This window comes from Notolepis coatsorum (genome assembly GCF_963971535.1).
Source record: "Notolepis coatsorum genome assembly, chromosome: 15".
Lineage (NCBI taxonomy): Eukaryota > Metazoa > Chordata > Actinopteri > Aulopiformes > Paralepididae > Notolepis > Notolepis coatsorum.
This window is the reverse complement of record NC_140179.1, coordinates 52,381,094-52,396,190: the sequence shown is the minus strand read 5'-3', so window position 1 is coordinate 52,396,190 and position 15,097 is coordinate 52,381,094. Positions and strand designations below refer to the sequence as shown.

The 15,097-nt window shown below is 40.1% G+C and overlaps 1 protein-coding gene across 2 annotated transcripts in view; it reads left to right on the top strand.

Moving 5' to 3' along the window:
- Positions 1-10,693, top strand: part of arhgap27 (Rho GTPase activating protein 27) — a 101,880-nt gene extending 91,187 nt beyond the window's left edge. For both annotated transcript variants that reach the window (XM_084331136.1, XM_084331135.1), the window contains exons 11-17: positions 161-266; positions 1,182-1,310; positions 1,733-1,831; positions 4,296-4,373; positions 5,807-5,938; positions 6,649-6,754; positions 6,951-10,693. In XM_084331136.1, coding sequence (XP_084187262.1) covers positions 161-266; positions 1,182-1,310; positions 1,733-1,831; positions 4,296-4,373; positions 5,807-5,938; positions 6,649-6,754; positions 6,951-7,128 — 828 coding nt within the window. In that variant the 3' untranslated portion in view covers positions 7,129-10,693. The remainder of the gene's footprint in view (positions 1-160; positions 267-1,181; positions 1,311-1,732; positions 1,832-4,295; positions 4,374-5,806; positions 5,939-6,648; positions 6,755-6,950) is intronic.
- Positions 10,694-15,097: the final 4,404 nt, after the last annotated feature.

The following is a 15,097-nucleotide window of genomic DNA, read 5'->3' as shown; positions in this document are numbered from 1 at the left end:
AGTGAGGCACAGTGAGGCATTGTACACTGTATATTTATTATTTGTATATTGTGTTATTTCTATAACTGCAAGCCACGTTTCCTATCTGGGATCATAAAGTGACTCTGATTGATTGATTGATTGATTGATTTGTTGATTCCCATCTGTCCATTGGCATCAGGATTATCAAAACCATCATTCGGAAGAGGAGGACGTGGTTCTCAGTGAGAAGTCTGTAGAGCGGGACGACAGGCCTGTATTGACCCAGGAGAAGAAACGTAGTACTAGTAAGACTGGCTTTTTTGGATTGAGCTATGAAAGCTGTTTCACACCTAACCCTGTATCTGTGAAAGCATGTCATCAACATATCAAACATGCTATTTATAGGTGCTGTATAAAATGTTCATGTAGAGTAGCTAATCATAAAAGAGAAAGAAATGCATCCATAGAGCTTTTAGAAAGTATTGCTTTTCCCCAAAATAATTATTGATTCATTAATTTCGTTTTCGGGTCCAAAATTAATGTTGCATGTTGCCTGCATGCATCCCCTCCCTACTTCCCATTTCCCTCACGTACAATGCACCTGATTTGATAAATGGACAATGCTGGTGCTGGTGTGCCATCTAGTGGCTGAACATGATCTATAGCCCCTTTAATTGTTCCATTTTCTGAGTTGGCTCATTTAAATGTAATATCCTGTTCACTTTAACCCCAGATAGGCAAATCACCTATGAGAAACTTGTAAAATAGCGGTGGCATATTCTGATATTAGCTTGGATTAGCATCCAATCTTGGATTATACTTTATTACATGTACGCTGTATGGTGGCTGGTATTACATCTTTGGTTATCTCTGCTAAAGTGCCCTTGAGCAAGGCACTGAACCCCCCTCAAACGGTTTCAGTAACGACCCTATGCTCTGACCTCTCTGTATGTATGAATTATGTGTATCTAGGAGAAGCATTTGAATTATTTCTTCTTAAGATGAGATAAGATATTAATTTATTGATCTCCTTGGGGAAATTCAGGCATCATAGCAGTGTGGGGGAGGGGAAGGTACAGGTACATGGTGATAGTAGAAGACTGTAATGCAGTTATATTTGCATTACAATAAATAGTTACAATAGACGCTATCATCTAAATATATGCTATTCTTCTCCTCCTCCTCTTCCTCGTCCTCTTCCTCTTCCTCCTCTCCCCAAGTCTCCAGCCTCCACAGCTCCTTCAGCAACGCAGGAGAGACGGAACAGAAGCGAGTCAGAACCAAGCTGATGAACTTCCTCATGAAACGCCCCACACTCCAGTCCATCAAGGAGAAAGGTTACATCCGAGGTGCGACGTGTTCCGTGTCCCCCGCACGGCGGAAAAACAAACGTCTGCCGACGACGTTTACTCTCAATGATTTGAATGTTCTCTATTTAGAGGGCTTGGTGCAAAAGGGGCGTAAGTGACATTTTCTGAATTTTACAGGAGAGCAAAGACAAACGGCAAACTCAATTGAAGGTTCCCACTTACGCATTTATGTTTTCTGCCTTTATTTGAAAAAGTTAAATTATAGTGAACTTATCCTTTTACCATTTGATAGAGCTCATCAAGAGCTTTAAAATTATATATAAAACTCATTTTCACCCGAAGTGTCACTTACGCCCCCTTTTGCTCCAAGCAAAATGTTGGCACTTTTTAGACGGAGGCTTCTGGACGTGTTTTCTGTTGCGTTGCCCACTAATTTTGAAACTATTTTGTAATCACTACAGACAATGTGTTTAGTTGCCATCTGGCCACACTGTGTGCCCAAGAGAAGACAACTGTTCCCAGATTTGTGGAGAATTGTATCAGAGCGGTGGAGAAGAGGGGTAAGTAAATCAACATGCCGATTATTCGTTATTAATCGGCTATTAATATTATAGTATTATCGTTTCATGTTTGTATCCTGAATCATCGTGATACAATTTTGTTGTCTAAATTTACGAGGGAAAAGAACAAGCTAAATGATACATTTTCGCAACGTTATATATAAAATACTTCAGAAATCATGTTTTGCGAAAATGTAACATTTGCTTGTTCTTTCCCCTCGTAAATTTAGACACAAATTGTATCACGATGATGAAGAATGTCAATTGAATTGAATGTTTCAATTGGATACTTGTTACTTTGTGGCTCCTAAAAGAGTGATGCCTGTTTGCAACCCAACCCACAATGGTCTAGACTAGAGAGTAGACAGAACGTTGAAACCAGTTTTTGAAAAAAAGAAATTCAGGATGTTTAGCTGGATTAATATAATTGGAAACTCTAATGTAATAATAATAATAATAAACTTTATTTGTATAGCACCTTTCATACAGAAACTGCAGCTCAAAGTGCTTCACAACAGAAAAAAGACATAAAATGAGCACATAAAGTGCAGACATCAAATCACAGTTTTTCACATTAGGATCTAACATCCCAACAGGCCACCTTGTTTATGGTTTGATTCAGTTTTAAATAGACAATAATAAAAAGAGTAAAATAAAATAGACAGAGTAAAATAGTGCAGTGCAATAAAATTGTAGAAGAGAATAGACATCAAATGAGCACATAAAGTGCAGACATTAATACAATTCTGTACAAAACAGTTCTGGATTACTGTTTAACAGTTTAAAGTCGTCTTTGCCTTCTCTGTTTGGTACAGTATTTGTAAATCTTTTTGCGACCCCCAAAGTCACCTTGAGGAGTCCCTACCCCCCAGGTTGGGAGTCCCTACCCCCCAGGTTGGGAACAAGTGTTTCAGGGAATTAAGTTTCACGGCCTGAGGGCCCATAAAACCCAATAAAAGAAAATCACTGTATAATTTAAACTAGGACACACTGTCACAACGTGTTGCACTGTAATCATAACTACCTACCTCATCCTATAATCTACCCATATACTACTGTTTTACATACATGTATGATGGTGGCCATGTACAATTATTCTATTATACTGTATATACTGTATATATGTTTTAATACATAAAACAGCTAAACTAACAGGGGAACATAAAGAGAGAGAGACAGAAACAAGGAGAAGGAATGTCGATGACAAGGGCAGGGGGAACAAAGAGATGGCAATCCATGGCAGGAGGGGCAGGATGTTACACATGCGTAGGTTTAACTGGTTGTACACGAAGTGCCTGTATTATGCCAGTATTCCATCACTGCAGCTAAAGACTGTGCTATTCAAACAGGCGTTTGGCTAACTATGTCTGTGCAAATATTTTATGTCTTTTTATTAGTGCTGTCAGGCGATTAAAAAAATTAATCTAATTAATTACAGGATTTGTAATTAATTAATCTAATTAATCGCATTTTAATCGCATTACCATTTTATGCCTCATATTCTATATTCTATAATCATATTTCAAATTGCATGTGTCCGGATGGCAGAATTCAGTACTGTATCTACAAAACCTTCTGTTTAATCATCTTCCATCTATTAATTTGCTTAGATTTTTCAGGTCTGGTCAATTTGAGCATGGTGTTATTCACAGTCAAAGATAAAAAAAAATGTATTGATATTCTCATTTGGTTCATTACAATTTACTCAAAATAAAATGTTCATTCAATCAATCACCGCGCAGATTGAATGATTGAATGAAAATGTTATTAACAGATTGCAGAATGGGTACAATACAGTACGGCTCAATACACACAATTGTTAAGGGAATGCAGACCAGAGTAAGACTTTCGTCTTGTTTACATCAGGGTCCCCCATTTTCAATTCATAATGAATTGTAAGTAAGGGTGCAACTTGCACCGTGCAATCCATTCTTTGTGGATCTAGCCCACAGTATTTCTGACACTGGGAAATTGGGAATACATTCCCTGAGATTCATAGATGTCCCTAGAATCAGATACCAAGAACATGCGAATGGACCATATTTAAAAAAAAATCTGTAAATGTGTATTCTACATGCTTATGGAATGAATGAGATACAAAAAAATATTATTATTAATAAAAAAATAAAAAAATAAAACTTTTTTTTGTAATAAATTTTGAGTTAATTTTCATAACGCGATTATTTGCTGTGTAATTAATTAATCTAATTAACGCGATAAACTGACAGCCCTACTTTTTATCTGTTTTTGTTTTTCCTGTTCTTTCATGTTTTTAATGACTTTTCTTTACCATGCTGCTATCTTTGCACTTTACTGATGTTTTTATTATGTGAAGCACTTTGTGACCCTGGTCTGTGAAAGGTGCTATATAAATAAACATTACTTACTTACTTACACTGTTAATAATTTCATGCAAACTATGTAGTAGTTGTGTGACTAACCGCTATCATGTTTGTTTTCACAGGTTTAGATATCGACGGCATCTACAGGGTTAATGGTAACCTGGCCGTGATCCAGAAGCTCCGCTTCAAGGCTGACCACGGTAAGCTCCATCATCAGTATGAATCTGCTGGGCACACTGAGCCTCCCTGTCGAAATCCTCACCTCGGCCTACACGTATAAGAAGAGGTTGGGATTATTTAGCACTGGGAGACGACGCTACTTTGTCTCCCAGCAGTAAAGGATAATAACCTGACTTGCCTTTATTCTAGGAAGGTCTCGTCCCAATCAAGGTCTTTTGCCCTCAATCTGAGTCATTTAACTCATTGGGGGCCAACAGCAGAGGGCGCTGATGGCCCTTCAGCGCCAGTGCTTTATCCAATGTAGGTATAGCTTTACTTGCGAGTGCTTAACATATATGAAATATAATAGCAATAGATCTAAATAACACGTTGATCGTCAGTGAGTTGCTTCCAGTCAACATGCACGAAACAGATAATTTTTTCATACATACATTTCCGTTTTATACCGTGATGAATATGAATATATTTCTAGAGCGTTCTATCTAATCTCAATAAACTCCAGCAAATCGAGCTTCAATGTATTTCCTTAGAAATCATGCCATTTGTCGCTTGATTTATGAATCGTTTTCAAATAAACGCTAGATTATCGATATTATATGTGTCATCATGCACGAACAGAAGCAGCGTCTGAAAAATCGCTTCTCCGTACTTTGGTCGGCACGAACCTCACACACACACTCCGATGGCGGTGAAAGAAACATCGGATTAACCCAAGATTCGTAACATAGAGTCCTTCCCTCACATCTGATGTAGTGCAAAAAGATTCATCCAATTCCTGATCGCCATTCCAAATATTGATCGTGTTTATTGATCCAAAACACATAATCCACGCTGCTCTGAGTGTCCCCAGTCAATCTGTTAGAATGATACTGCATGCCCGAGAAGGAAAACCTGGACTGGACTTCTTAGATCAGCGTACAGCCCAAGGGGGAGGGATTTGAATGATGTGCAATACCTGCTGGAAGGCGTAGGCGGCGGCATTTGCCCTTTTGCGAGCTCAGACCCATTCCCAATGATAACGTCAGGCTGGATGGATGAAAAATGAATGGATATAGCTAATAAAAGAAATATCGATTAAAACCCGAGATATCTCTGGTCTTGGCGCCCAGCGCATGGCGAGTTAACCCGAGATATCTCAGGGTTGGCCTGGAATGTGTTAATATTGAGTAGGGCTGACCCCGACTAGTCGAATATTCGACTAAACGATCGAAAGGAGCCGTAGTCGACTGCCAACCTCTTAGTCGAATGCAAAAAAAGAAAAAGAAAAAATAATACAATAATACAACCCATTTTGGGTCCCGACTCGACACATGTAGGGCCTATAGTTTCAGACACACGCTGCCTTCACAAATCCAAACCCTGTGAACTCCCACGGATTCATGCCGGAGGCTGTTCTCCTGTGTGAGATCATGATGCAGAATAAAAGTGGTTGTGTTGTGCTTGTGACACACAGAGGAGCTGGACCTGGAGGACGGTCAGTGGGAGGATGTCCACGTCATCACCGGAGCTCTCAAGCTGTTCTTCAGAGAGCTCCCCGAGCCTCTGTTCCCCTTCAGCCACTTTACCGGCTTCATCTCAGCCATCAGTGAGTAGCTTTTTATTTTTAACCTTTCACACAATAATGTGTTTTAAGTTGTATCAGTGCACCAATATGTTTTAAGTTATGTATCAGTGCATCAATACGTTTTAAGTTATGAATGAATTAATGAAAAAGTAAATTTTTGAACATGTATTCTCCATATTCCTCCAAACAAATCACAATATCAAGCTCCGTCATACAGAACAATCATAATGAAAAAGAAATTAAACAAAAAGTCAAGAGCAATGTAGTTAGTTAGTTGACATGTTCAAAAAAGGAATAGAGGGAAGCTAAGCTTATTGATCCCTACCCCCTTACATTTAAATGTTCTTCTTCCATAAAATGTTACTTGATATAACATAATTTAGTATAATACATTATATAATACACTTTTACTTATAGTACAAAAAGAAAAAACTTGAGTCGCTTGACAGCAGTAAATACAATACAACACTACATAACACAATATATTATGTTATGTATCAGTGTATCAATATGTTTTAAGTTATGTAAAGGATTATCACTATGAATTGAAAATGGGGGACCCTGATGTACACAAGACAAACGTCTTTCTCTGGTCTGCATCCCCTTAACAATTGTATGTATTGGGCCGTACTGTATTGTACCCATTCTGCAATCTGTTAAATAAAGTTTTCATTCATTCATACTTTGTTGTCCTTATTTAAACATACTGGATTTCTTCTACCTTGTTTTAGGATCTCCTGATTACAACATGAAAGTGTCTTACATGTGTGACCTCGTCAAGTCTCTCCCTCCAGAAAATCATGACACTATGGAGGTTCTCTTTGGTCATTTACGCAAGTATGTTGTTTTACCATTTTAGTCCCTTTTTCCTTTTAAAGGGGCATTTCACACATAATACATCTTGAACCCTTTCTAATTTATTCACCAAGAAAGATTTTCAAACTGGTCTTTTTGTTTATTAGAGACAGTTATTTGTTTATTTCTCAAATTCCTTTTAATTTAAAATACAATACTCTCTCCTCCCTCTCCTCAGGGTCATCGAATACGGCGACGATAACCGCATGAGCGTTCAGAACGTGGCCATCGTGTTCGGCCCCACGCTGCTGCGGCCGGAGATGGAGTTGGCCAACATCACCATGCACATGATCTTCCAGAACCAGATCGTGGAGCTCATCCTCAACGAGTACGAGCTCATCTTCGCTTCCAGCTGAACCCGCCTGCAGGAGCCTCCTCTCTCCAGACCTCCAGATCCAGATGAAGAATCCAGTTGTCATTATTGTGAATGATTCACTCATTATTGCTTCTCCCCCGGCCCCACTTTCACCCGCTCTAGTTCTTTCCGGTTGCTAAGTTTCGTGGAAAAGATGCTAGTAGCTAGTGCGGATGTTCCCAAGCTGAAAACATCTACATGGACTAAACCGCTCTGCTATAGCTCACTCTCCTGGTAACAAAGATAAGTGTGAAGAGAAAGAACAACCATTTTTCATTCAAAATCGACAGACCTCGAAGGCTAATACTGTATATACCTCTCTGGATATTGTGTGACAGACTTGAGAAGTGCAAGTTAGCAGCATCCTTGTTGCCTAGAAACACAAGATAAACACCACAGTTCACATCTCGCTTTTTCTGCAACATTCCCACAATGCCAACATCTCCCGATAACGTCCTTTTCACTCCTACACATCCATTTTACAACAGCAAAAGCAGCTGAAATAAGCGTTTGTTGTTATTCAAATTGTTGATAAAACTGTGGTATAATAGCAATTATTATTCTTTATTTTACCTTTTAAAGATGCTCTTTTTTAGCAATGCCCTGCTTCCGCCCTGAGCCGCCCAGTACAAGCACAGTCTGACACTGTTGAACCACTAGGAGCTGCCCAGTACAACCACAGTCTCACACTGTTGATCCACTAGGAGCTGCCCAGTACAACCAGTCTGACACTGTTGATCCACTAGGAGCTGCCCAGTACAACGTCTGACACTGTTGATCCACTAGGAGCTGCCCAGTACAACCACAGTCTGACACTGTTGATCCACTAGGAGCTGCCCAGTACAACCACAGTCTGACACTGTTGATCCACTAGGAGCTGCCCAGTACAACCACAGTCTGACACTGTTGATCCACTAGGAGCTGCCCAGTACAACCACAGTCTGACACTGTTGATCCACTAGGAGCTGCCCAGTATAATTTATAATAATAATTTAAGACCTGCTCAGAGGTCATCAATCGGCACACATGCGATGCATGCATGCAATTCGTATCTGCGATTAACCCATCCCATCGTCCTTCCCCCCCAAGGGCAGCCGGGAGCAGACAGGCGTCAACGTGAGCCGCGCCAGGGGACCAATCAAAGTGCTCCTGTCCATCTTCGTCAAGGACGCCACAGCGTTAGCGATCTATTGTTGTGCATGTTTTTCCATTGGGTTTATCTTATCGGGGGGGAAACCCTTGCGAGCACGGGGAGAACATGCAAACTCCACACAGAAAGGCCTGGGAGATACCCCACCTGGGTAACTGGCATCATGGAAACCTGGTCCCCAAGCGGGAATCGAACCCTGGACCTTCTTGCTGTGAGGCGACAGTGTTAACCACTACACCACCGTGCCGCCACCACCGTACAACCACAGTCTGACACTGTTGACCACTAGGAGCTGCCCAGTACAACCACAGTCTGACACTGTTGACCACTAGGAGCTGCCCAGTACAACCACAGTCTGACACTGTTGGCCACTGAGCAACTCCACTGGAACAGTTGGGCGTTAAAGTGCCTTGCTCAAGGACACCTCAGCGGTTGGTATTGAGGGATGGGAGAACGTTATTCATTAATTTCCCTGCCAAGATTTCTCCGGCCAGTTTGGGGGATCACACCGGCGACCTCCAAGTCACAAGCTTCTTTAACCTTTAACCTTTAACCTTATCCACCGCTGCCCTAAATATGCAATACACTCGAGGTGGCACTGCAACTGTGAGATTTTGTCTGTGCTTATCTATGGCTGATTTTAGCGCAGGAATAATTTATATATTTTTAAGGTTTGAGTCATGAAGATAATAATAGTTTTCTCTCCAAAAAAAACAGCACCATAGCATTTTGGAATTAAACCCTTCAATTATTTTTATTTTTATTTACATTCCACGCAACAAACAGACACAAAAGTGGAAATAACGCTAAAATTCACATTCTCTTCAACTATTTTAAACGCACTCAACAATTGCTTGCGTCCAGGTCTTGCTACTCCTGGAGGCCTGAAACATTTTAATTATCTTCGGCAGTATTGCAGCACGAGAAGCTGCATCACACCTTATAACACAGGAGAGCATCGAAAGGCATGACGGGCGCCATTTTGAGGCGACATAGAGAGGCAGTTATAGGGAGGTGTAGTCTGATGTCACTTTAGTTTCCTGCACGGTCCACCCGTATAGGGATTTATTATTGGGAAAATGTATTATCGGCTATTGTAATAATTCTGCCTCATGAACATTGGCAAGCTTTCCATTTGTGCACAAAATGAGTTCCCTTCTATCACTAACATTATTTTAAGCATTTCTGGTTGAAATTAGTTAGTTAGTTATAAGGTTTTTAATTTGTTGTTAAAAAAGAACTACACTTACCAGTAGAACGCCGTTCAGTGCTGTCGCCTAATACAGCCAGGAGTCTATGCTGTGGTGACGTCAGTCAGCAGCGCCAAAGTTAAGTGTATTCCTCAGTGAACGAAAACATAAACGTTGTTATTTTGCTACTTTTACGATTAATTGCGAATTTTTTCATGTTGAGCTATAGATTGTGGATGAATACACAGAAAGGTACACCATGCCAATGTTCATGCTTTATTTGTTTTAAACGAGACGATTTAGAAATGGGTCCATTGGAAATACATGGCAATTTCAAGGAGGGTGGACCGCGCGGGAAACACCAATGACATAACCACTACACCTCCCTATAGGCACGTTATAATGATGGGTTTTATGGAACTAAAAGTAAGGAGAGAAAAACGAGTCTTAACTGCTGGCAGATGTGCCTCAAATCATTCTCTTGTATCACATCCTTAAAGGAATAGTTTGACATTTTTGTGCAGAAAAAGGTACATTCCTTATTGAAACCATGGGGGCCCATAGTGGAAAGAAGCTCCCCGAGGCATTAGATTTCTAAACCTGACAAATCAAATCAAGTGTTGCAGGATTCACTGAGGCATCAGTTGTATGTTGTATGTTTGCATACACAGTGATTGTAGCTCAACGACACACCTGAAGTCAGACCTGGAAATATGCATTAACGCTCTTATGTTTAACGCAAGATCAAACGGATGCTTCCATAAAAATGTTTAGCCCATTTAAAAAATAAAATGTACTCATAAATGTTGGGTTGGATTTTAAATTACAATATATCATATATGGCAATAAGTTGAGGTTGTATTATGCTGATATTATGTCTTTTCAGTCTCATTTTTACCCACGCCATATTTTATTGTAATATAGAAACGTGTCAAAGGAATATTACTACCAACACCCTGCTGTGAATTAGACGCTGACATGGCCTGCTGGTACAGCTTCTAGATATGTTCCACTGGACTGGGTTTCCATCTTACTGTACTGGAGGCACCAACAATAAGTAACAATAGAATAATGAACTGTAGCTACCAGTGAAGAATTCTGGTCAATATGAAGAGAGATGGAACTTGAAAAGAGAGATTCTTTTAGTCTTGTAAATAGAAAGATAGCATATTTATGCTGTAAATTACTGAAAATGCACAAGTGTACCTTTAATAATAAAAATAACTTTTTACAAAAATGTAACTGTTTTGTTACATATTCATTGAGAATTTATGAATGCCTTTGAATGAGGAGAGTCACTGGGATTTATTGCTGTCCGAAATAATTAGAATGTTGGATAGATGGATGGATAGATAGATAGATGGATGGAAAACCCTCCATAATAAAAATGTGTGTCGTATATTCTGGGTCAGTACTCTGCTTCGTCTGTGGCTACGTGTCTGGTTCGACCACCGGTCTGGTGCAGGTGTAGTGCAGAAGAATCTGAGTCCACACAAGCCAGTTGGAGTGGTATACTAGAGCTTTTATTTAAAAGAGTCCCTGAAGGTGGTCGTCTTTGAAGCTCTCTGAAATATCATAATACACACTCTCTGGATGGTTGTTTACAAAATCATTATTTCAGCAGGTTTGGTCTTCGTTTGGCATTTTGCATAGTCGTAGTCATCATTGGCATGGCAGAGCAGAGAGCCTTCATCCTTTGTTCAATTCTGGCCATTTCTCCTCGTCATCTTCATCTCCATCTGGCCTCATCTGCCTTGTGTCTGTTGTGTGTGTGTGTTCCCCCAGCGGGTTCACTGTTTAAAAACCTAAAACCCCACCTCTCTGCCCTGTCGGATGACACAGGGGCTAGAAGGCTTGGTTTGCTCTTGGCCTATGGAATTCTAGTCTGCGGCCATTTTGAGTCTCTGGTTTCAAGATAGCACCAACTAGGGGTTGATTTGAATGTCCCAGAGGAGGGTTTCGTCCGTTGGAATTTAAGTCATATAAGTTTGACAGGATGCTTTAAATATGGTTGTCTATTTTTTTGGTATCTTGAAACCTAGATATTACTCTCTAGTTTATCTAAACCTCCTAGGTCAGTCTTTACACAATGTACCTAGTACGTTTTAAACATATTTTATCCTAATTGAGTCCTTAATTTAATATAAGAAGTATTTGAATATTCCAATCTATTGCTTACTTTATTTGTTCTTTTTTCTAGGTGTAGGCTAAACTACTCTTGCAGTCTGTTTTAAGTTCTAAACACACTGTTTTGTTTAACTTGGTTTCCCGCTAGTAATAGTCTTAAATATTAGTTCTAATTTAACTAGAATCTTATTTCTTTAACAATGATATGGTTCTCCTATTTTATTAATGTTTTTTAGTGGGTATGCCAGCGTTTGATCCAATATTCACCCTTTCTCTGTCTCCCAAAAATGGAGGGAAAATCTACATGTGGCTTTTAGCAGCGAGTTTGTTAGATTCTCGTTTGAGGCTGGTCATAAACCCCTCGTCTCTGTAACGCTGCTCTTCCCAGTATGTTCCCATGGCAACCTTACTTATCAATCACCATCTATCGAGGTCAAGCTGACAGAACCTAATTTAAAGTGGTTCACAATCAGTTTTTAGCATCTACTCTAAGTTTCTAAAGTGAGTGTCCTGTTTACTTTACTGCAGTGTTGCTCCATCAGGGTTTTCCCAGTTTTCTACTCAAGGTCTGTATCTGACCAATGTGTAACATATCTGCATGGAGTATTAGCCTGTACGATTACGGATACCAAATGTGCTCATCTATTTCATCACTCAAATCCAAGCTTAAATATACATTGTTAAATGAATAGCTTCAATCTCATAAAACCATTAGTCACTTTGTTTTACAGTTTCATGTTAATTTGTTTAGACTAATTATTAATGTTGTTGTTTTTGTTATTATTATTACTTTGATTATTATTGTTATTATTATCTTATCTTAATATTATGAAAATTGTTTTATGAATTTATTTCACTTTACTTTTGTGGGTTTTTTTATCCAATGATTTAATGAGTTGAGGCCCCGTATAGGCCCATCTGGGTCCCTTGCCTCTACTCAGCACCTTTATATACACTTTCTGTCATGGCCAATGTTTTTTTACTGTTTTCCTGAAATGGTGCAAAATAAAAAAAAATGTATGGATGGATGGATAGATAATAGATGGATGGATGGATAGATAGTTGAGCACACGCACAACTGACTATGCTTGCACCTCATGGTACCAAAGCAACTCAAAGGCGCTAAAAACAAAATTACAAACATCTCAAAACAAACTGGTCAGACTACTGCTTGACCTTACTCCTAGAACCCACCTCACCCCTGCCCACTTTGACAACCTAGGATGGCTTAGAGTAGACGACAGAGTACAGCAACTTGCAATGGGCCTGGTCTACAAGATACACTACACGACTAAGGTACCCATGTACATGTCAAAATATTTCCCAAAGGTCAGTGAATACCACGATCACAACACCAGAGGGAGCTCCACAAATCATGTTAAACCCAGATTCGGCTCAAACAAGGGACTAAACACGTTTCGCAATTATGCCACATCAATGTGGAACGCCCTACCCAAAGCTGTAAAGGAATGTGAATCACTACCCACTTTCAAAACCACTCTCAAAGAACACCTACGGGAGACTGCAATTCGAAACTGGCCCCTGTAAATGTCCTAACCCAACCCCCTCCAATGTACAGTAAATGCCCTAACGAGACCCTCCTCTTGGAACCAAGTATGGTTTCGTCAATATTCCAATGTACAGTTTTGCTTGTACAGTTGTACAGTTTCCCCCCACCCCACCCACCTCCAGTGTACAGTCCCCAACCCCCCCCCCCCCCCCCGCCACCCCACCTACCCAACCTCCAATGTACAGTTTCTACGTCAAATGTATATACTCTCTTTTTTAGACTCTTTTTATATCACAAACAGTACTGTATTTGCAAATCTGGTATGTCATAAATGTATAGATGTAGCAGTACTGTCTATCTGTATGTCGTGTATGTCATATATGTTATGATGAATTGAAAATGGGGGACCCTGATGTAAACAAGACGAAAGTCTTTCTCTGGTCTGCATCCCCATTGAGCTGTACTGTACTGTACCCATTCTGCAATCTGTTAATAAAGTTTTCAATCAATCAATCAAACACACACACACAGTGGTGTAATGTACAACTTGACCAGCGGGTGGCAGCAAATCCCTTATTATTGGGATTGATTGATTGATTGAACATTTTATTAACAGATTGCAGAATGGGTACAGTACAGTACAGCTCAATTGCCTCAATACATACAATTGTTAAGGGGATGCAGACCAGAGAAAGACTTTCGTCTTGTTTACATCAGGGTCCCCCATTTTCAATTCATCATAACATACATGACATAGATACAGTACTGCTACATCTATACATTTATGACATACCAAAAGAGAGTATATACATTTGACATAGAAACTGTACATTGGAGGAGGTTGGGGGGGGGGGGGGGGGGGGTTGGGTAGGAGGAGTGGGTGGGGGACACTGTACAACTGAACAAGCAAAACTGTACATTGGAATATTGACAAGACCATACTTGGTCATTTACTGTACATTGGGGGGGGTTGTGTTAGGACATTTACAGGGGCCAGTTTAGAATTGCAGTCTCCCGTAGGTGTTTTGAGAGTGTTTTTGAAAGTGGGTAGTGATTCACATTCCTTTACAGCTTTGGGTAGGGCGTTCCACATTGATGTGGCATAATTGCGAAACGTGTTTAGTCCCTTGTTTGAGCCGAATCTGTGTTTAACATGATTTGTGGAGCTCCCTCTGGTGTTGTGATCGTGGTATTCACTGACCTTTGGGAAGTATTTTGACATGTACATGGGTACCTTGGTCGTGTAGTGTATCTTGTAGACCAGGCCCATTGCAAGTTGCTGTACTCTGTCGTCTACTCTAAGCCATCCTAGGTTGTCAAAGTGGGCAGGGGTGAGGTGGGTTCTAGGAGTAAGGTCAAGCAGTAGTCTGACCAGTTTGTTTTGAGATGTTTGTAATTTAGTTTTTAGCGCCTTTGAGGTGCTTTGGTACCATGAGTAAATGTAAATGTAAATGAGGTGCATGCATAGTCGTAGTACCCTTGAATGAGTGCTCCTGCCAGAGTCTTCAGGGTATTCTTGTTTACCAGTGAGGAGATCCGGTACAAGAATCGTGTTCGTTGGTTGACTTTTTTTATTACATTGGATGCCATTTTGACAGACGGGTGCCATAGAAGCAAACCGAATGAATGAATGAATGAAAACTTTATTTAACAGATTGCAGAATGGGTACAATACAGTATGGCTCAATACACACAATTGTTAAGGGGATGCAGACCTGAGAAAGACGTTTGTCTTGTTTACATCAGGGTCCCCCATTTTCAATTCATATCGACATTTATGACATACACAACATACATGACATTTATGGCATAGGGACATAGAGGTATTTAGTACTGATACATTTGTGACATAAACGGTATTCAAATATACAGTACTGTTACCCATAGATCCTGACAGAGTATATACATATGATGGGGAGGGGACTGTACATTAGGAGGGGGTGGGTGGGTGGGAGAGAAATATACATACGGTGGGTGGGGTGGAGACTGTACA